This window comes from Hyaena hyaena, unplaced genomic scaffold (assembly GCF_003009895.1).
Source record: "Hyaena hyaena isolate Hyena2069 unplaced genomic scaffold, ASM300989v1 scaffold_804, whole genome shotgun sequence".
NCBI lineage: Eukaryota > Metazoa > Chordata > Mammalia > Carnivora > Hyaenidae > Hyaena > Hyaena hyaena.
In genome coordinates, this window is record NW_024081436.1 from 174,389 (window position 1) to 192,678 (window position 18,290).

The 18,290-nt window shown below is 35.1% G+C and overlaps 1 protein-coding gene across 1 annotated transcript in view; it reads right to left on the reverse strand.

Annotated features, from left to right (window-relative positions):
* Nucleotides 1–18,290, reverse strand: part of NEK1 (NIMA related kinase 1) — a 200,676-nt gene that overhangs the window by 153,584 nt on the left and 28,802 nt on the right. The window contains exons 7-11 of the mRNA XM_039219207.1: nt 13,969–14,052; nt 10,742–10,809; nt 10,521–10,607; nt 7,438–7,492; nt 4,735–4,935 (exon numbers count right to left, since the gene is read on the reverse strand). Of these exons, the coding sequence (XP_039075138.1) occupies nt 4,735–4,935; nt 7,438–7,492; nt 10,521–10,607; nt 10,742–10,809; nt 13,969–14,052 (495 nt within the window). The remainder of the gene's footprint in view (nt 1–4,734; nt 4,936–7,437; nt 7,493–10,520; nt 10,608–10,741; nt 10,810–13,968; nt 14,053–18,290) is intronic.

The window sequence follows — 18,290 nt, forward strand, 5'->3', positions numbered from 1 at the left end:
TTGAGAACTAACAATCATTAGGATTTCCTGCAGTCATTTTCTCTCTCTATTCACTAATTTTTTTCCCCCTCTTTAAGTGCAAAACTGATGCCAACATTGATTTAACTCAATTTTCAGCCTGTTTTGTTTCTTACTGGGTGGGGTAGAGGCCAGTGAATTTTCTCTTTTTTTAAGAGAAATGAGGACTGCTGGAGAGAATATTCCCACAGTAGCAGTGGAACAGAGGCTCCAACAGGCCAAAAACCATGACTGAGATGATCATCTGTTCCACTAAGAATTCCCCTATAGCAGTTTTCAAATCTCATACTGGCAGAATCAGCACCATCAGGGATGTAATAAATGTGGAAATTCTCAGGCTACCACCTCAGAATCACTAACATAAAATTGTAGCGATGGGACCCACCAATGTCATCTGTGATTTTTTATGTACGCTAAAGCTTGAGAACCACTTCACCAAAAGATAAATTAAGTGAAGGTCTGGTTAATAGGCAATTCAGAGCAACTGTGTAAACATATTTTCTCTTCTGAATAGTTGCATTTTCCCCTTCCTTTTTCATAGAAGAAAATGGGTGATTTATGAACTACAACTTGCCCCAAACTAGAGTGTTTCTTTCACTGCTTTAATGTGAGTTGTATTTTTTGTGTGAATGCAATATGAACTAGGAGATGGGACATATATAATCCAAGAAGATTCTGAAATCTCTATCCTGTTCTATCCAACATAATTTCCACCCATATGTAGTTATTTAGATTAAAATTTTAAATAAATATAATCTAAAATTCAACCCCTTGGTCACAGTAGGCACATTTTAACTATTCAAAAACCACATGTTACTAGTAGCTACAATGCAGATATGGACAATGCAGATATGAAATACTCCATCATCATAGAAAGCACTACTGGACAACACTTAGACTCCAAATGAAGTAGAAATTAACCATGATTTCTCAAGCTTCTTCCAGGGTGTACAAGATTGAGAATTAACCCTCTTAAATCTTGGCTAATGGTACATAGAGAAGAAGAGACTGAAGAAAAAAAAAAAAAAGCCCTACAGAATATTATTGTAGTTTATATGTTATAATAAAGCTCATGAATTGTTTCAAAGTTTAAGCCATAAAAAATATACTATAAACTTTCTCATTAAAATACTGAACAAGTGATATATAGCAGAAAATAAGCCTTAAGAATCAAAGAAGAACTTTCAAGAAAAATAAAATCTAAGTGATATCTAAATAGCAACAAGAAGCTATATCTATACTAAACAAATACTATCAAGTATTCTACTTGTTAATAATCATAATCTGCCTTTTTTTTCTTTCCATATTATAAATTTTGACATATTAAGCTTGAATATTTTCTTTCATTGCTGGGTAGTTGAATTCTAGTGCTTGAGACTGTATGTCCTAACCACTGGTTTTGGGAGGGGGTACTTCAGCAAGATTCAATGAAGTTATTCTTTCTTGTCCAGTAGTTGCATAAAACAATAGTATACTGCATCACGAATCATCCTTGAAAATGTTATTTATAACAAAGGAATATTATAAGACACTTAAATTTCAGAGATTCTTGCTATATCCTATATAGCTAACCTTCAATCTACACATTTTAACTGGCTTTCTTGGTTACTAATGTATTCTCTGGTAGTAACAGTTAAATCCACACTTGTTTTCTTAAAGTTATTTGTTCACACAGATGTTCTATTAAGCCAGAGAATATAGGACAGCTCCCTCTCATCTCATGAGTACATAAAAATAATAAAACTAGGGGTGCCTGGGTGGCTCAGTCAGTTAAGCATCCAACTCTCGGTTTGGCTGGGGTCGTGATCTCATGGTTCATGAGTCTGAGCCCCACATCAGCCCCACGTTCACAGTGTGGAGGCTGCTTGAGATTCTCTCTCTTCCTCTTTCTCTGCCCCTCACTTGCTCTCTAAGTAAATAAACTTAAAAAAAAAAAAAAAAAGCAATAAGGGGTGCCTGGGTGGCTTAGTTGCTTGAGCATCCATTTTCTGCTCAGGTCACGATCTCACAACTTATGGGTTTAAGCCCCACATTGGGCTTTGCGCTAACAGCACAGTCTGCTTCAGATTCTCTGACTCCCTCTCTCTCTGCCCCTCCCCGGCTCAGGCACACACACACTGTCTCTCTCTAAAGTATACATTAAAAGTGTTTTTTAATTTAAAAAATTAGCAATAAAAAAAGTAATAAAACTATGATTTTGCTAGATATGTAATTTACAGAAGAGTTTAAAAGGGGCACCCGAGTGGCTTAGTTGGTTAAGCATCTGACTTGATTTCAGCTCAGGTCATGATCTCACAGTTTGCGAGATCAAGCCCTGCCATGTGGCTCTGCACTGAAAGTATGGAGCTTGCTTGGGACTCTCTCTACCACTCCCCCAGTTAGGCCACCCACCCCCCCAACAAATAAACAAACATTAAATTTAAAAATGTTTGACAGTGATCATTTAAATTAACATAGGCCACACGTACATGTAATATAAAATAATTCCAGTTTCAGGTGATCATTTCTATCAATAACCTGTACTAATTGTTTTGGTATATTTAACAAGTCCCATCAAATTAAAATTTTAGTTCAACTCAACAAATATTTATTATGCAAATTATGTGAGTACTAGAGAAAAAATCGTGATCAATAATCTATTATACATACACGTGCCCAGAGAATTGCTTCCAATAATTATTAAATACAATACAATCATATAACTTGAAACTAATATATTTATATTAGTATAAGACAACATATTGATATTTTACATTGAATATATTGAGCACTTACTACATGCTAGACACCCTAGCAGTTTACATACATTATCATTTTTTTTAAAATTCTTATAACCACCTCATGATTTAGATGTATTTATAATCTCACTGTTTACAGGTCAGTAAAGTAAGGTACAGAAAGGTTTAAGAACTTTACAGTTAGAGATGGTTACCATCAGGGAGGGGGCTGGGTGGGTGGGTGGTGGGTGAGTAGGTGAGGTGATCAAGAGTACCCATCCTGATGAGCACTATTATACAGAATCACTGAATCACTATAACATACATGTAAAATTAATAACACTGTGTGTGTTAACTACACTGAGTTAAAAATTGTTTTTAGTAATAAGATTACAGTTAGAAGCCCAAGAAGACAGAGAGTAGAGAGGCAGCTGCCAGGAGTTGTGGCAGAGGGGAAAAGGGAGTTAGTGGTTACTGGGCATTGAGTTTGTTCTACAGGGTGAAGAGCTATGAAACTGAATGGTAGCAGTAATTGCACAGCAGTGAAAGTCTATTTAAAAAAAATTTTTTTTAATATTTATTTTTGAGAGAGAGACAGAACATGAGCAGGGAAGGGGCAGAGAGAGAGAGGGAGATACAGAATCTGAAGCAGGCTCCAGGCTCTGAGCTGTCAGCACAGAGACCGATGTGGGGCTTGAACTCAGAAACCATGAGATCATGACCTGAGCTGAAGTCAGAGGTTTAACCAATGAGCCACCCAGATGCCCCGTGAAAGTCTATTTAATGCCACTGAACTGAGCACTCAAAATATTAAGATGATACATTTTATGTTATGCACACTGTACCATGATAAACAAAACAAAACAATAGAAACCTGAGACAGAGGAATGATTTTGTGATACTGTGATATATATTAAAAAATAAATATTCAGTATCCAGTTCCTGGCACACAGCTCCTAAAACTCTTAAATTACCTAACTGGTAAGAGGATAAACGTATCCAAAAAAATCCAAAAAGGATAAAGGTGTCTTCTGTTATTCTTAACAAGCTCTTTTCACTACACTCCAGAGTCTATGTTAACGAGGTGACATGTGGAAAGTCCCTAAGGATGGAAGCTAATTGCCAGGGAAATCTGCCTCACGTTAGCATGTGGGAACTTTCAGTCCTGCTCCCCTTCTGGGGAGGAAAGGGACTAGAGGTTGAATCAAACACTAAGGACCAATGATTTAATCAATCATGTCTACATAATAAAGCCTCCATAAAAAAACTGAAGGACAGGATTCAGATAGCTTCTGTGTTGGTCACCATGCCAGCAGGGTGGCACATCCCAGTCTGACGGAACAAAAGCTCCTTCACTCAGGACACTTCAGAGCCTTCCCTATGTATCCCTTCACCTGCCTGTTCATCTGTATCGTTTGTAGTTAGTATTCCTTCACAATAAACTGGTAAACTTAAGTAAATGTTTCTCTGAATTCTGTGAACCACTCTAGTAATCAAACCAGAGAAGGGGTTGTGGGAACCTCTGATTTATAGCTGGTCAGTCAAAAGCACAGGTGACAACCTAAACTTGCCATTGGCTTCAAAAGTAGGGCAGTCTTGTAGGACTGAGCCCTTAATCTGTGGGATATGGTGTTATACATCTCCAGGTAGACAGTGCCAAACTGAACTAAATTGCAGGACACCCAGCTGTGTTGCAGAATTGCTCGGTGTGGGAAAACTACCACACATTTGGTAACTGGAAGTGTAAAAATTTCAGTATTAAATATTAAGAGGAAACACAGGAGGAATGTTTTCTCTACTACAGATTCACAACTAGGAAACAAATACAAAGAGGAAGAATTTTATGAGAATGGAAAGAACAATGACTCTGGTATTATCTGAAAAAGCTACTTCAATCTCCCAGAATTGTGATGTGCCCTCCTCAAAACATAGGCCATGTCCTAATTAAGCACCAAAACCTTACTATTTTAAGGTAAACGAAACAAAACAAAACACATACCTGAGGTGAGAGAAACTTTTCAATGCGTTTGGCTATAAAACCTTTCTCCAATATGGAGTTGACAGATGGTCTATCCCTAGGATTTCTTTTAAATAACTGAGAGAGTAAATTGCGGAGATCATAAGAATAATGTAAAGACACAGGTGGAAAAGATCCAGATATTATCTTCAGTACCAGATTTTTCATACTGCCAGCTTCAAACTAAAATCCAGAAAATAAATTAACATATATGAAACATAAATTGAAAATAGGAATAAACAATGAGAAATAGTTCTTTTCCTAGAGAACAGAACTATAATCCTCTTATAAATATTTTAATCAGCATATACATGTACATATATATTTAGCATATGTTCTTTAGAACAAAGTTCACTTAGTTATTTATAAACATACTTAAAAGAGATTAACAGTCCTTGTAAAACATAACTTGCTATAAGATTAATTTTTACCTATTCAACATACTGAAAGATGGAATAAAGGTATTAAAGATTTTATAAAAACATAAGAATAATAATAAAGAAAAAAACAAACAAACCTTGTAGTCTTCATTTAAGACCTGCCTACCTGTGTGCCCTGTTGCAGTAACTGGGAAAGGAAATTAACTACATAACTACAAGTATCTGAGAAAAATATAATAAATAAAAATACTAATTACTTTCCTTTTAAACACTGTTTATTATTAATGAGTATGTGACACTCTCAAAAGCCATGTAAGGAGCAATGTGGCAAACATTCCAAAGAGGAATATAAGCCATATCAATAAGCCACATCAATGGGAATAGTATATATTTTAAGAGTAAACACAACAGGGGCACCTGGGTGGATCAGTCGGTTAAGCCTCTGACTCTTGGTTCTGGCTCAGGTCATGATCTGGTAGTTTCATGGATTCAGGCCCCACATGGGGTTCTACACTGGCAGCAAGAAGCCTGCTTGGGATTCTGTCTCTCTCCCTCTCTTTGCCCCTCCCTCACTCACACCGTCTCTATCTCTCTAAGTAAATAACCAAACTTAAAGAAAGAGTAAACACACTATAAACTCTAACTGAAATTAAGAAAAAAACAAACAGAAGTAGGGCAGTTTAAGATCAAAAGATTTCAGTTTCGAAGTAAAGGTAAGCTTTGGATACCTCTGCTAAAAAAGTACAGAACAGCTGTACACTGTATCATGTTCTTTTTTTTTTAATGTTTATTTACTTTTGAGAGAGAGAGACAGCATTAGCAAGGGAGGGTCAGAGAGAGAGGTGGACACAGAATCTGAAGCAGGCTCCAGCACAGAGCCTGACATGGGGCTCGAACCCACGAACCATGAAATCATGACCTGAACCGAAGTCAGACATTTAACCAACTGAGCCACCCAGGCGCCCCTGTAACATGTTCTTAACATGCACATTAACAAAACAAAACTTGCTATAAATTAGGTATTGATGATTATACCAAAATAAAAAAGTTCTGTTAAATGTTGAAATCTCTACACAATTAAAATATGATATTCACCTTATTAAAATGTGAGTACAATCCAGTGGTCTAGAAATACCTATGTACCTAAGAAGGAATTCTAAATGCAGAATGAAAAATTATCCCTTCACTACAATCAATTTTCATTTATCTCTCAAATGACAAATTTTTCATAAAGGTTAGTGAATTACTTAATTACATGTGTCTACTTAAGTGTAAATAATTCCAAAATACAGCAGCAATGGTAACAGAACAATGTAGACGAAAAATGAAAGAAAATACACTGATTTAGACCTAAAATGACTGTGTCAGAAAAATATGACCAATTCTTTCAAATACACATCTGATAAGTACCATTCCACATCACTTTGGTATGCTTTTTTACCTTGAGAAAGAAAAATAAACAGCTAAGGCAATATAGTAGAAGAGTATGCAATGATGAAAAAACAAACCACAAAATATCCTCCAAATAATATCAGGAAGTACAAACAGGTTTATCAAACTACTTATAAAATATAATCAGACTTTAGAGAAAGGGAAAAAATCATTTTATAAACTAATGTAGAAGAAAGCCTGGAAGGAAACAACAAAATATTATAAGTACTTATTATCATTTGGAGGAACTGCTTTTGATATTCATTCACTTCTGTAATGAAAATACATTACTGTTTAATGGGGGAACATTTTTAAAAAGAAAAATTTTGAAATAAAAAGTGACTAAAATTCAACCTATTTAAGACAAAAACTCCCCCTTCTGAGTGTATTACGTGCCATCTCAACAAAGTCTAAAAAATAAAAGTTTTAATAAAGAGGATTTGAATTGATAAAATCCCTCAATGAATATGGTGAAAAACTGTTCTTCAATTTCAATACAAAATTCAAATAATTTGGGTGTTTTGAGAGAAATCACTAAGATGAAATAAATAAGCTAAAATGCCAAATTCACACATGAATATAACATTAAAAAGACAGCAAATTTGTTTTTGTCATTAGAAATAATTTCTTGGAAAAAAGTATGATATACCTATTATAATAACAAATATGTAACATACATATGTAATATATGCACATATTAAAGGAAAATCTATTTAAATTTATACTTGAAAGAAGATGAGAAACTTAAAAACTAACAGAAGAATTTCCAGTACAAGTGGGTCACCTGAAAGATGGCATATGATTTTTAAAATATAGAAATACTATAGGTACTTTAAGACATAATTTTTAAAATATTTCAGAAGCTACTACTTACTGCATGTTTAAGTGTGCACATCTCATACAGGACACACCCCAGAGCCCAAATGTCACTAGAATAGGGAAAAACGAGAAATTTTCTCTAAGTATCAGAATTTACATAAATTTTTTTAAAGGAAACAAAAGCAGAATGAAAATGCTTTCTGAGAATGTGTTCCACAAAATACATCCTTTAAAACTCAAAATTTCAACCATAACCAAATGATAAAAGTAACTATCCCAGATTAGAAGAACAGCAGTTGCCCAAGCAATTATTTTAAAGTTTTATTAAGGAAATATAATATTTAAAAGAACAAAATCAGTAAATTTCATCAATATTCTAGTTATTTTATTTAATTATTTATGAAATACCATGATTTAGAAACATATTATAAGGGCAGCACCTGGGTGGCTCAGTGAGGCATCTGACTCTTGACTTCAGCCCGAGCCATGATCTCGTAGTTCACGGGATCGAGCCCCACCCCACATCAGGGCAGCACTGACAGTACAGGACGTACTTGGGATTCTTTCTCCCTCTCTCCTGCCCCACCTCTAGGTGCACATGTTGTGCTATTTCTCAAAATAAACATTTTTTAAACAATAAAATAAAATAAAAATATATATTATAAAAGCAAAATACATTTTAATGATAAATAAGAAAATATTAATTTACTCAAATTAACCTGAAATAAAGATGACAGCCAACAGAAATATTATGTAAGGTAGATATATTTAATCTTAATTTAAGGACTTATTATGTTATCTCTTATAGTTTCTTCCTCTCCTTTATACATATTTTTATAATTAAAAAAACACTACTTTACATTTTTAAAAAGAAAAAGTAAAAATCTCATAGAGCTACAGTTGCCCTTAGTAATTAACAAAAGACCGCTGCTCCTGAAAGCTGAACTTACTGGGAAAGAAGAAAATCCAGTACTGAAATCCCAAAGTCACCTTTAACCAAACTCACAAAAAACTAAAAATATAAATCTATAAATCCCCAAAATCTATTTAATTTCAAGATCAACTTGCAAAAAACAAATGTGAACGTAATTAAGCTATTTAGTAACTTGAACATGTTAGTACATGTAACATGTATAAACAAAACAATTACACTAATGATCCTATTTTAAAAAATACTTAAAGACATATTTAGAAAAATATGAATTTTAGAGTATACTGACAATGCTCACCCATGACATTTTTAAAACATTTTCACTAGGGGCGCCTGGGTGGCTCAGCTGGTTAAGCGTCCGACTTCAGCTCAGGTCATGATCTCACAGTTTGTGGGTTTGAGCCCCACATCAGGCTCTGTGCTGACAGCTAGCTCAGAGCCTGGAGCCTGTTTCAGGTTCTGTGTCTCCCTCTCTCTCTGACCCTCCCCTGCTCACGCTTTCTTTCTCTCTCTCAGATACAAATTTAAAAAATTTAAAAATTTAAAAAAAAATTTTTTCACCACAAAATTGGTTTTATAGAAAATTCTCCAGGGGCACCTGGTTGGCTGAATTGGTTAACCATCCAACTTCAGCTCAGGTCAAGATCTCACAGTTCCATGAGTTGGAGCCACTGTCGGGCTCTGTGCTGACAGCTGGCAGCCTGAAGCCTACTTCGAATTCTGTGTCTCCCTCTTGCCCCTCCTCCACTCACACTCTGTCTCTCTCTGTCTCTCAAAAATAAAAATAAACATTAAAAAAAATTATCCAAAGGATGATTAAATACATTTCTAATTTAAAGATAAAGACTGATATTTTTCGCAGTTGTCTTATTCATAAGACACAGAAATACATCTAATTACATCAGGCACACGGGTGGCTCAGTTGGTTAAGCATCCAACTTCTGATTTAGGCTCAGGTCATGATGTCACAGTTCATAAGTTCAAGCCCTGCTTTGGGCTCCTTGCTGACACTGGCAGTGCCTGCTTGAGATTCTCTCCTGCCCCTACTCTCCACCCTCCCCCGCCAAAATAATGATATAAACTTAAAAAATTACTTTGCCTCAAAGAAAATCCTAGTATCATTAAGAATATACATCAATAATACTTTCCGTGAACTAGATTGATTATTGTAATTTAAATTCATTGAAAAAATACACTGCTAGGAATGAGGTTCTCAGCCTCAAGTGCTCAGGTTTTAAACACAGCTTCCTTCCTACTCTCAAAAAAACAGCCATCACTTTCTTCCTTTTAACTTCTGTGGGTGCTTTCAAATTTTTTTTAAATTTATTTACTTACTATTTTGAGAGAGAGTACGCGTGCACACATACAAGCTTATAGCTGTGTGCTCACGTGCCCTGAGCTGAAGTAATTTTAGACTTCAATGCTATTTCTGTCAGTGCAGAGCCCAACGCCGAGCTCGAACTCATGAACCACGAAATCATGTCCGAAGCCAAAGTCAGTCACGTAAGTGACTGAGCCACCCAGGCAAACCTGCTTTCAAATTTAAGACCAATATTTCTTGGACAGTATATTTCAGTTAGAAAGAAATTAAATGGTAAATAGAATTCAGCAGCAGAATTCTTCATCCCAGTCACATAGTCTACAATCCGTTATCCACAATACAACTCAATGTTAGGGATTTGGGCTTGGGAGCCAGATGCCTGGGACTTTCAAGTTGCTTTCCCTCTCTCTCTCTGCATTTGGCTTTCCTTACAAGGAAAAGGAGGAATAATTAATGCCTACAACTCATTAGCTTATTGTGAAGAGTAAAGGAGTCAATACACAGAGAGTATTAAAACCAGTGCTGGGCATATAGTGGGTGTTTAATAAATATTAACTATTATGTATTTCAATAGAAGTGCTATTACAAAGACCAAAGAAAGTACTCTATTTCCAATTATAACTTAAACAATATGGTGATACTTTCTATAGTTCCTTTAGAAAGATAGTGAAATAACTTCTTTGCAATCCCCCTCATTGTACAGTAAAAAAAAAAAAAAAAAAAAGGGTATATGTGTGTGTGTATATGTTATATATATATTTACACTTATGTTTATGTGAGTATTAATGATTTGGAATATTATTCTGAAGGTCAGAAGATCACTAAATACAGCACAAGAGAAATATTTAAAGGAAATATATCCTGTAATGAATATCATTTTAAATACCTTTTATTATTGTAAGGTTTATTTTCACAGATTTCAGGTGACAAGTAGTATGGAGTCCCTATGCAAGTTCGAGCCAGCTCCACAGTACTAGAACAAAAAAAGAATTATTGGACAAGCTTAAGATACTAAAATATATTATAAATTACAACATATACACCATCATGGACATTATATCAAAACAAATATGTTTAAAACAAATATGTTTAAAATTAATACGTTACCTATTAAGTACTCTAGCGATTCCAAAATCTCCAAGTTGTATTGTCCCATCTTTGGTTAAAAATATGTTCTGTTTAAGAGATATAAAAAGCCAGAAATATTGTTACAGTCCAGTTCTGACAACTACTTTCACCAAAAAAAGATTTCACCAATCTGGTTTAAAAACAGCTGGGAGGTGCCAGCTTTCTCACGGCTCCACTTTGGGCTCTCTGCTAGAGGGAAGCCCACTTCAGATCCTCTCTCTATGTCCCTCTCTCTGTCCTTCCTCTGTGCTCTCTCTCAAAAATATATAATTTTTTTAATATTTGTTTATTTTTGAAGGAGAGAGAGACAGAGCATAAGCAGGGAGAGGCAGAGAGAGGGAAACACAGAATCCGAAACAGGCTCCAGGCTCTGAGCTGTGAGCACAAAGCCCAATGTGGGGCTTGAACTCATGAACCCATGAGATCATGACCTGAGCCAAAGTCAGACACTGAACTGACTGAGCCACCCAGATGCTCCATAAATAAACATTTTTTAAAAAGCTGGAATAACTGGATATCCGTAATCAAAAGAATGAATGTAGATCCTTATACCATACACAAAAATTAACTCAAAATGGATTCCTAAATACAAGAACTAAAACTATAAAACTGCTAGAGGAATGAATATATGGAAGTATACCTTTGCGTTATTGGGTTGGGCAATGGTTTCTTAAAGAGGACACCAAAAGGACAAGCAAAGAAAAAATATATAAATAAATTGGAATTCATCAAAATTAAAAACTTCTGTTCAAAGAACATTATCAAAAGTGAACAGACAACCCACAGAACTGGAGAAAATATTTGCAAGTCAAGTATCTGACAAGGAATTTGTATCCAGAATAAAGAACTCTTACAATTCACTAGCAACAAAAGACAGCCCACTTAAAATACACAGTCACATATTATATGATTCCACTTATATAAAATGTCCAGAAACAGGCAAATCCACTGAGAAGGAAAGTAGATTAGTGGTTTCCAGAATCTAGGTAGAGACAGAATAGAAAGTGATTGTTAATGGTACAGCGTTTCTTTTTGGAATGATAAAAAAAATGTTCTCAAATTGAGAATGGTAATGGTTTCAAAACTCTGTGAATATACTAAAAATCACTGAACTGTACATTTTCAGTGATGAAAATGTTAAACTATTTGAACATAACCGTAAACATTATAGTGAATGTTATGGTATTTGAAATATACCTCAATATAACTTCAAAAAAATGAACCCAGATACCACCATTAAAAAAAAAAAACTGCATAAAAATTCTAATTAGCCTAAATAGAGCAAAAGAACCTTCAAATTTTCCAACAATTTATCCAATTAATTTGCATTCATAAATATGTAACTCCAATGCTCTATCAAACAGTAAAGGCAGGAATTTGTGGAACATGAGTTAAACTCTACATCATTCAGGAGACTTAATCAGACACATGTTCACAGGCAAAGATAATACAAAGTGGGGATGAGTGGGATGGAGTAAAATGGGGTGAAATTGGAATTAGGTGGCAGAGGGTTGGGGGACAGGGATGAGGTATGAATTTCCCATCACAGCTCCTTCTCTTCCTACTACACATTCTGAGGCAATCAGGCTATACAAGAGGCTGCAGGTGTAAGAAGGTAAGACAAACACATGGCCTTGACACCAGGAGAGAAATCCCCTCTGACCTACCTAATGTGAGGACTGAGAGAGCCCAGGGGGCATCCATGATAGAACCCTCTGTGCACAGATGAGTGAGCTATGGGGGACAAAACATCTTCACAAAGAGTTTGGGGAAAAAAAAAAAAGCCAATAAAATAATCAGAACAAGAATTCACTCGAGACAGAATTAATTTTATAAAACAGTCCAACAAAAACTTTAAAATAAGTATGTTTAGCTAAGAGAGGGGTGCCTGGCTGGCTCAGTCAGTGGAATATGTGACTCTTGATCTCAGGGTTGTAAGTTTGAGCCCCATGTTGGGTGTAGAGATTACTTAAAAATAAAATCTTTAAAAAACAAACAAACAAAAAAAGAAAACTGCAAAGACATAAAGAAATCCATTTAAAAAGAACAAGACATTATGAAACAAAAACCAATCAGATTAAGAACAGAGGTATATGAAAAACCATGTAGAAATCTTGAAGGGGGTGTCTGGGTGGCTCAGTTGGTTAGGTGTCTGACTTAGGCTCAGGTCATGATCTCACACTCTATGAGTCTGAGCCCCGCGTCAGGCTCTGTGCTGACAGCTCAGAGCCTGGAGCCTGCTTCAGATTCTGTGTCTCCCTCTCTCTCTGCCCCCACCTGGGCTCTGTCCTTCTCTCAAAAATAAACAAACATTTAAAAAAATTTTTTTAAACAAAATAAAATCTTGGAGAAAAAATAGTCATTATAAAAAAAGTAAATAGGTATGTATCAGTTTAGACAAAATTAAAAAAGGATCTGGCTAACTGGAAAGCAGGTTGAGGAATTCACCTAAAAGGCACCTGACAAAGGAATAAAATGAGAAAGAACAAATAGGGTACTTGGAAGGGTTAGATTAAGAAGCTCCAACATAGGTCTAGAAACATAATTCAGAAGACCATGAAGGTAGTGAGAGAGAAATAATATCTGAAAAAATACTTTTAAACATTTTCCAGAACATTTCTAAGGGAAATATACATTCTCAGATCAAAAGTACACAACATAAGAAATAAAAACTGAACTTCACCAATGCACAACCCTATGAAATTTCAGAACAACGGGGACATACAGAATATCCCATAATCATCCAAAGAGAAAAAACAGGATAAGCAATCACTGGCTTTAAATTCCTAAATAGCAACACTAGAAGCCAAGAGACAAATGACCAATATCTTCAAAATTCTGTAGGAAAACAAATTTCCAACCTAGAAGTTTATATCCAAATTATCATTAAAGTAAGAGAATGGAAAAAAGTCATTTTCAGACATACAATATCCTCCCAAAATATACCTTCCACATATTTATTCTTTGGGTTTTTTCCCCGTCATTATGAGACTAAACCCAGAAGGAGGGGGATATAGGGAGGAGGCAGGAGCTCTAACACACAAGGCATATAATGAGGATATCTAGGATTACAGTGAAGGGGGAACAGTGAAGGGAGAACAGATAATCCAATGCAGACTGGATCAGACTAAAGAATTGTAGCCTAAGACAATGCTGGCTCCACGTCCATATCCATTTAGAAGCTATTAGTGACAGAATAAACATACCTGTGACTTTATGTCTCGATGAAGAATTTTTCGATCATGGACATGTTTCAAGGCCAAACATATCTGTACAAACCAGTCCAAAATCTAAGAGGGAAAATCAGATTTGTCATTTCTTTTAAAATTTACATTTCACAGTATTTCTTTCCACCAAAAAAAAGCATTCAGGGATATATGGGGTTGAGGGGAACTAAGTCCTTAAAAAACAAATTTAGGCTATAATTTTTAACTTCACTGTAATTAATGTCACTAACATGAAGTAGTTATTCAAGCTGATACATTATGTGCAAGGGTCCACACTGACTTTAAAACGTAAGAGACTGCTACTGAAGCATTGTTACAAATCAGAATATAGAAAGAAATTTCCAGAAAAGAGCAAAAAATGAAAATACTTTATATTTTATGACACTATGATTGTAAGTGACTTTATTTTTATTTTTTTAATTTTTTAATGTTTTTAAAAATTTATTTCTGAGAGAGAGGGAGCAAGTGAGAGCGAGCAAGCAGGGGAGGGTCAGAGAGGGAGACACAGAATCCAAAACAGGCTCCAGGCTCTGAGCTGGCACAGAGGCCGAAGTGGGGCCCAAACCCACAAACCGTGAGATCATGACCTGTGCCGAAGTCGGACACCCAACCAACTGAGCGACCCAGGTGCCCCTGTGACTTTATTTTTAAATACATCTTTTTTCTCCATAAATAAAAATCATGAGAGGAAAAATATCAGGCTAGAAATTTGAAAGACATAGCTGAGTTTTATCTCTTTCCACATTCACCATATAAACACAATTTCTGAAATTGGCTACTTGAAAGTACAAGGTCTTAAGTTCTAACTCATTCCTAACATCAAAAGAATTCCTAGCAGATGGTATTTTTAAACAGGTAAAAATTAAACTATAAAATGGTAAAACAAAATACAGTTTGATTTTCTATAATCTTTGACTGAAGAAGGAATTTCAAAACATCAAAACCTGTAAATCATAAGAATAAAGATTGACAATGTTGACTATATAAAATTTAAAACATCTGCACGGCAAAATATATAATCAAGTATAATAATTATTTAAGAAAATACTTGCAACATAATTGATAGACTGCTAATTCTGTAATATGCAAAAGTTCTTCCAAATCATTAAGAAAAATACTGGTATTCAAAATAAGTGGCGAAAAGACTGGAAAGGTAAATGATGGAGAAAATATAAGCCAATAAATGTATACACAAAATACTAATAAAAATTTTCTTAATAATAACACTAATTAAAATAAGATACTTTTGTAACTTGAGAAAAATAAATAACACACAAGGTTGGCCAGAACGTGAGGAAACAAGTCTCTGCATACCTTGTTTGTGAGAAAGTTAATTATAGTCATTTGGCAAAGTATGTAAAAATTTTAAATTCACATACCATTTGAAAGAGCAGCTGAAATTTCAAATTTGTCCTACGGATACAGTATCACAAATACAAAAGGATGTTTATCCCAGCAATGTTCATCAAAACAAAAAAATATAAACACCTAAATGGACATTTAAATATATTGTGATATCACTGTACTAGCCATTGAAAAGAATTGAATACTTTCATGTCTCCTTAAAGGGGAAAAAAGAGAAATGAAGAAGGGAAAAAGGGGGAGGGGGAACTAGCCCTTTACTGAAAGTCACCTCAGCATGAAAGAGTGGGGCTTTCAACCAGGGGAGAGGTACAACAACAATGGCTGTCCACCTCCTTGTCTGCACCTCCAAGATCAGAAATTGCAATTAACAATCAGAGAACAGGGGTGCCTGGGTAGCTCAGTCAGTTGAATGTTCCACTTTTGAATTCAGCTCTGGTCATGATGCCAGAGTCATGGTACTGAACCCTATGTTAGGCTATGAACTGAGTATGGAACCTGCTTCTGCTTAAGATTCTCTCTCTCTCTCTCTTTCTTCCTCTGCCCCTCTCCCCACCTGTGAACTCTCTCATTCTCTTTAAAATAATAATGACAATAATAAATAATCAGAGCACAGATCCCTGACATCTGGAGGACATGGACCTTTTTGCTCACCCTGGTTCCCACAAGGTACATTCAACTGCTTCTGGAAAGTATGCAGGGCTGGATGCCTGGGTGCTGGGGGGGTAGGAAATGGGTAGCAGCCTCTGTTACCTAGCTAAGAGGTAAAAATGACTGAAAATAAACAAACTTATTATTTAAGCTTTCACCTACAAATTGCATGCCCACAATAGACTCCAGAGATCCAAAATAGTTCCATGGGATAGATTCTGCCACTGTAATTGTCATGTAGGTGGAGAGACAGATTCTTCCTGCTTCCTGCTCTACCATCTTCCCAGAATCCTATCCATCTACATTTATCTAAAAATATTTTGTCACTTTAATAGGTAAACATATATTCTTTTTCAGGTACATATACTATTATTAGTAAATATGCTATCAATATATTAATTATCTCAACATTGTTGTAAGAGCTGGATGCTAAGACTTGCCAAATCAACAAAGAAGCTCAGCCTTTCCAGGGTTAAATTTGTATAGGAAATTATTAAATAAATATTGCAGAAAACAGATGCTTTATGGGAGGGTTCTAGACATTTGCCAATGACTCGCTATCAAGATTTACACTTAAGGAAAATATTCATCAAGCCCTTATCAAATATCCCTATAAAAAATTTTATTCTAGTACTGGTTACTATAATAAATTAACCAGACTTCCAGTCTAAATCATCTTGTTTCACAGGTCTTTCTCTTCCTACTTCCATTCTAGAAATGGACAAAACTATCTCAGATTTATGCCACCCTGCAGTCTAAAACAAAAAATGACTTCTGGCCTCAAATCCCAGAGCATGCAGGATGTAGTAGGAGTAGGATGTTTCTGTTTAAATAATTCCCATTTCAAAGAGGCTAAAATATACAATGTTCTTATTTGTGCTAACAAAACATCATTCTAAAGAGTAGAAAAATTCTATTAATTTTACAAAAAGACTTGCTAAATTCTTGTTGCTTATTATGGAATAATATCATAATCTCCATAATAATTTCTAGGACGACAAGATGCATAATATATAGAACACACACATACATCATTATGTACTAAGAACATTTATCCAACTGCAGAACCAAATCCACAGACTAACAATGCATTTTATAGAATGTTATGAAATTTAATAGCAAACATTTTAAAGTTTAATAAAGACAAATGAGTAAAAATGAACATAAGCAATCGAATGCATTAGGTACAATTCTAATAAAAACTAGCACTCTGTACATTAACATACATCACTATTTGACTTCACCACAACAGGGAAGTTGGCTATGTGGTATGAACATTCCTATTAATGAGGAAATAATCTCAAAACAGTTAAGTCATTTGTTAACATAACAATTACCAAGCTGGTAAGTAGAACAATGATAAAACCCAAGTTTTCTTACTCTGAGTTCTGTGTCCTACCTAGTACACTTAATTGAGGAAACAGGAGGTAAGTAAAGTGAGAAATAGGACATTACCTTATTTAATAGTATTTAACTAAAATATAACCCAAGATCTCACGTGATCATATTTTCAAGTTGCTGCCAAGAAACCATAAGTCCCCATCTACATGGTATTATCAAACAAATGATTAGTTGTGCCAACTCAGCTTTCCTAAGTACCCGGAGAGGACATTAGTGAAAACTGTGATCTCTGTTTTACAGTAAATTACAACCTTGCTGGAGAAATAATTCTAATGTGAAATTATTGTGACTACACTAATTAAGGGTGTATGATGCAATAAAAGTAAGTGTAGAGCTGGATGAATACCATGGAGCATTACATCGTAGCTAGAAGCAACAAATGCACAGATAGCAAAGCAAATGGATCTGAAACAGTACTAGGGGAAAAGCAGAACTGAATGAGGTATCACACAACAGGTATGTATTTAAAAATACAAAACAATGTGCAGAGAAAGCATTTGACAAAATACAGCATCCTTTCTTGATAAAAATCCTCAAGAAAGTAAAGATAGGAGATTACCTCAAGATCATAAAAGCCATAAATGAAAGACCCACTGCTACTGTCATCCTCAATGGGGAAAAATTGAGTTCCCCCTAAGGTCAGGAACACGACAGGGATGTCCACTCTCACCACGGATATTCAACAAAGTATTAGAACTCTTAGCCTCAGCAATCAGGCAACACAAAGGGATAAAAGGCATCCAAAATCAGCCAGGAGGAAGTCAAACTTTCACTCTTTGGAGATGACATGATACTCCATACGGGAAACCCAAAAGATTCTACCAAAAATCTGCTAGAACTGATTCATGAATTAAGCAAAGTCGTAGGATAAATCAACACACAGAAAT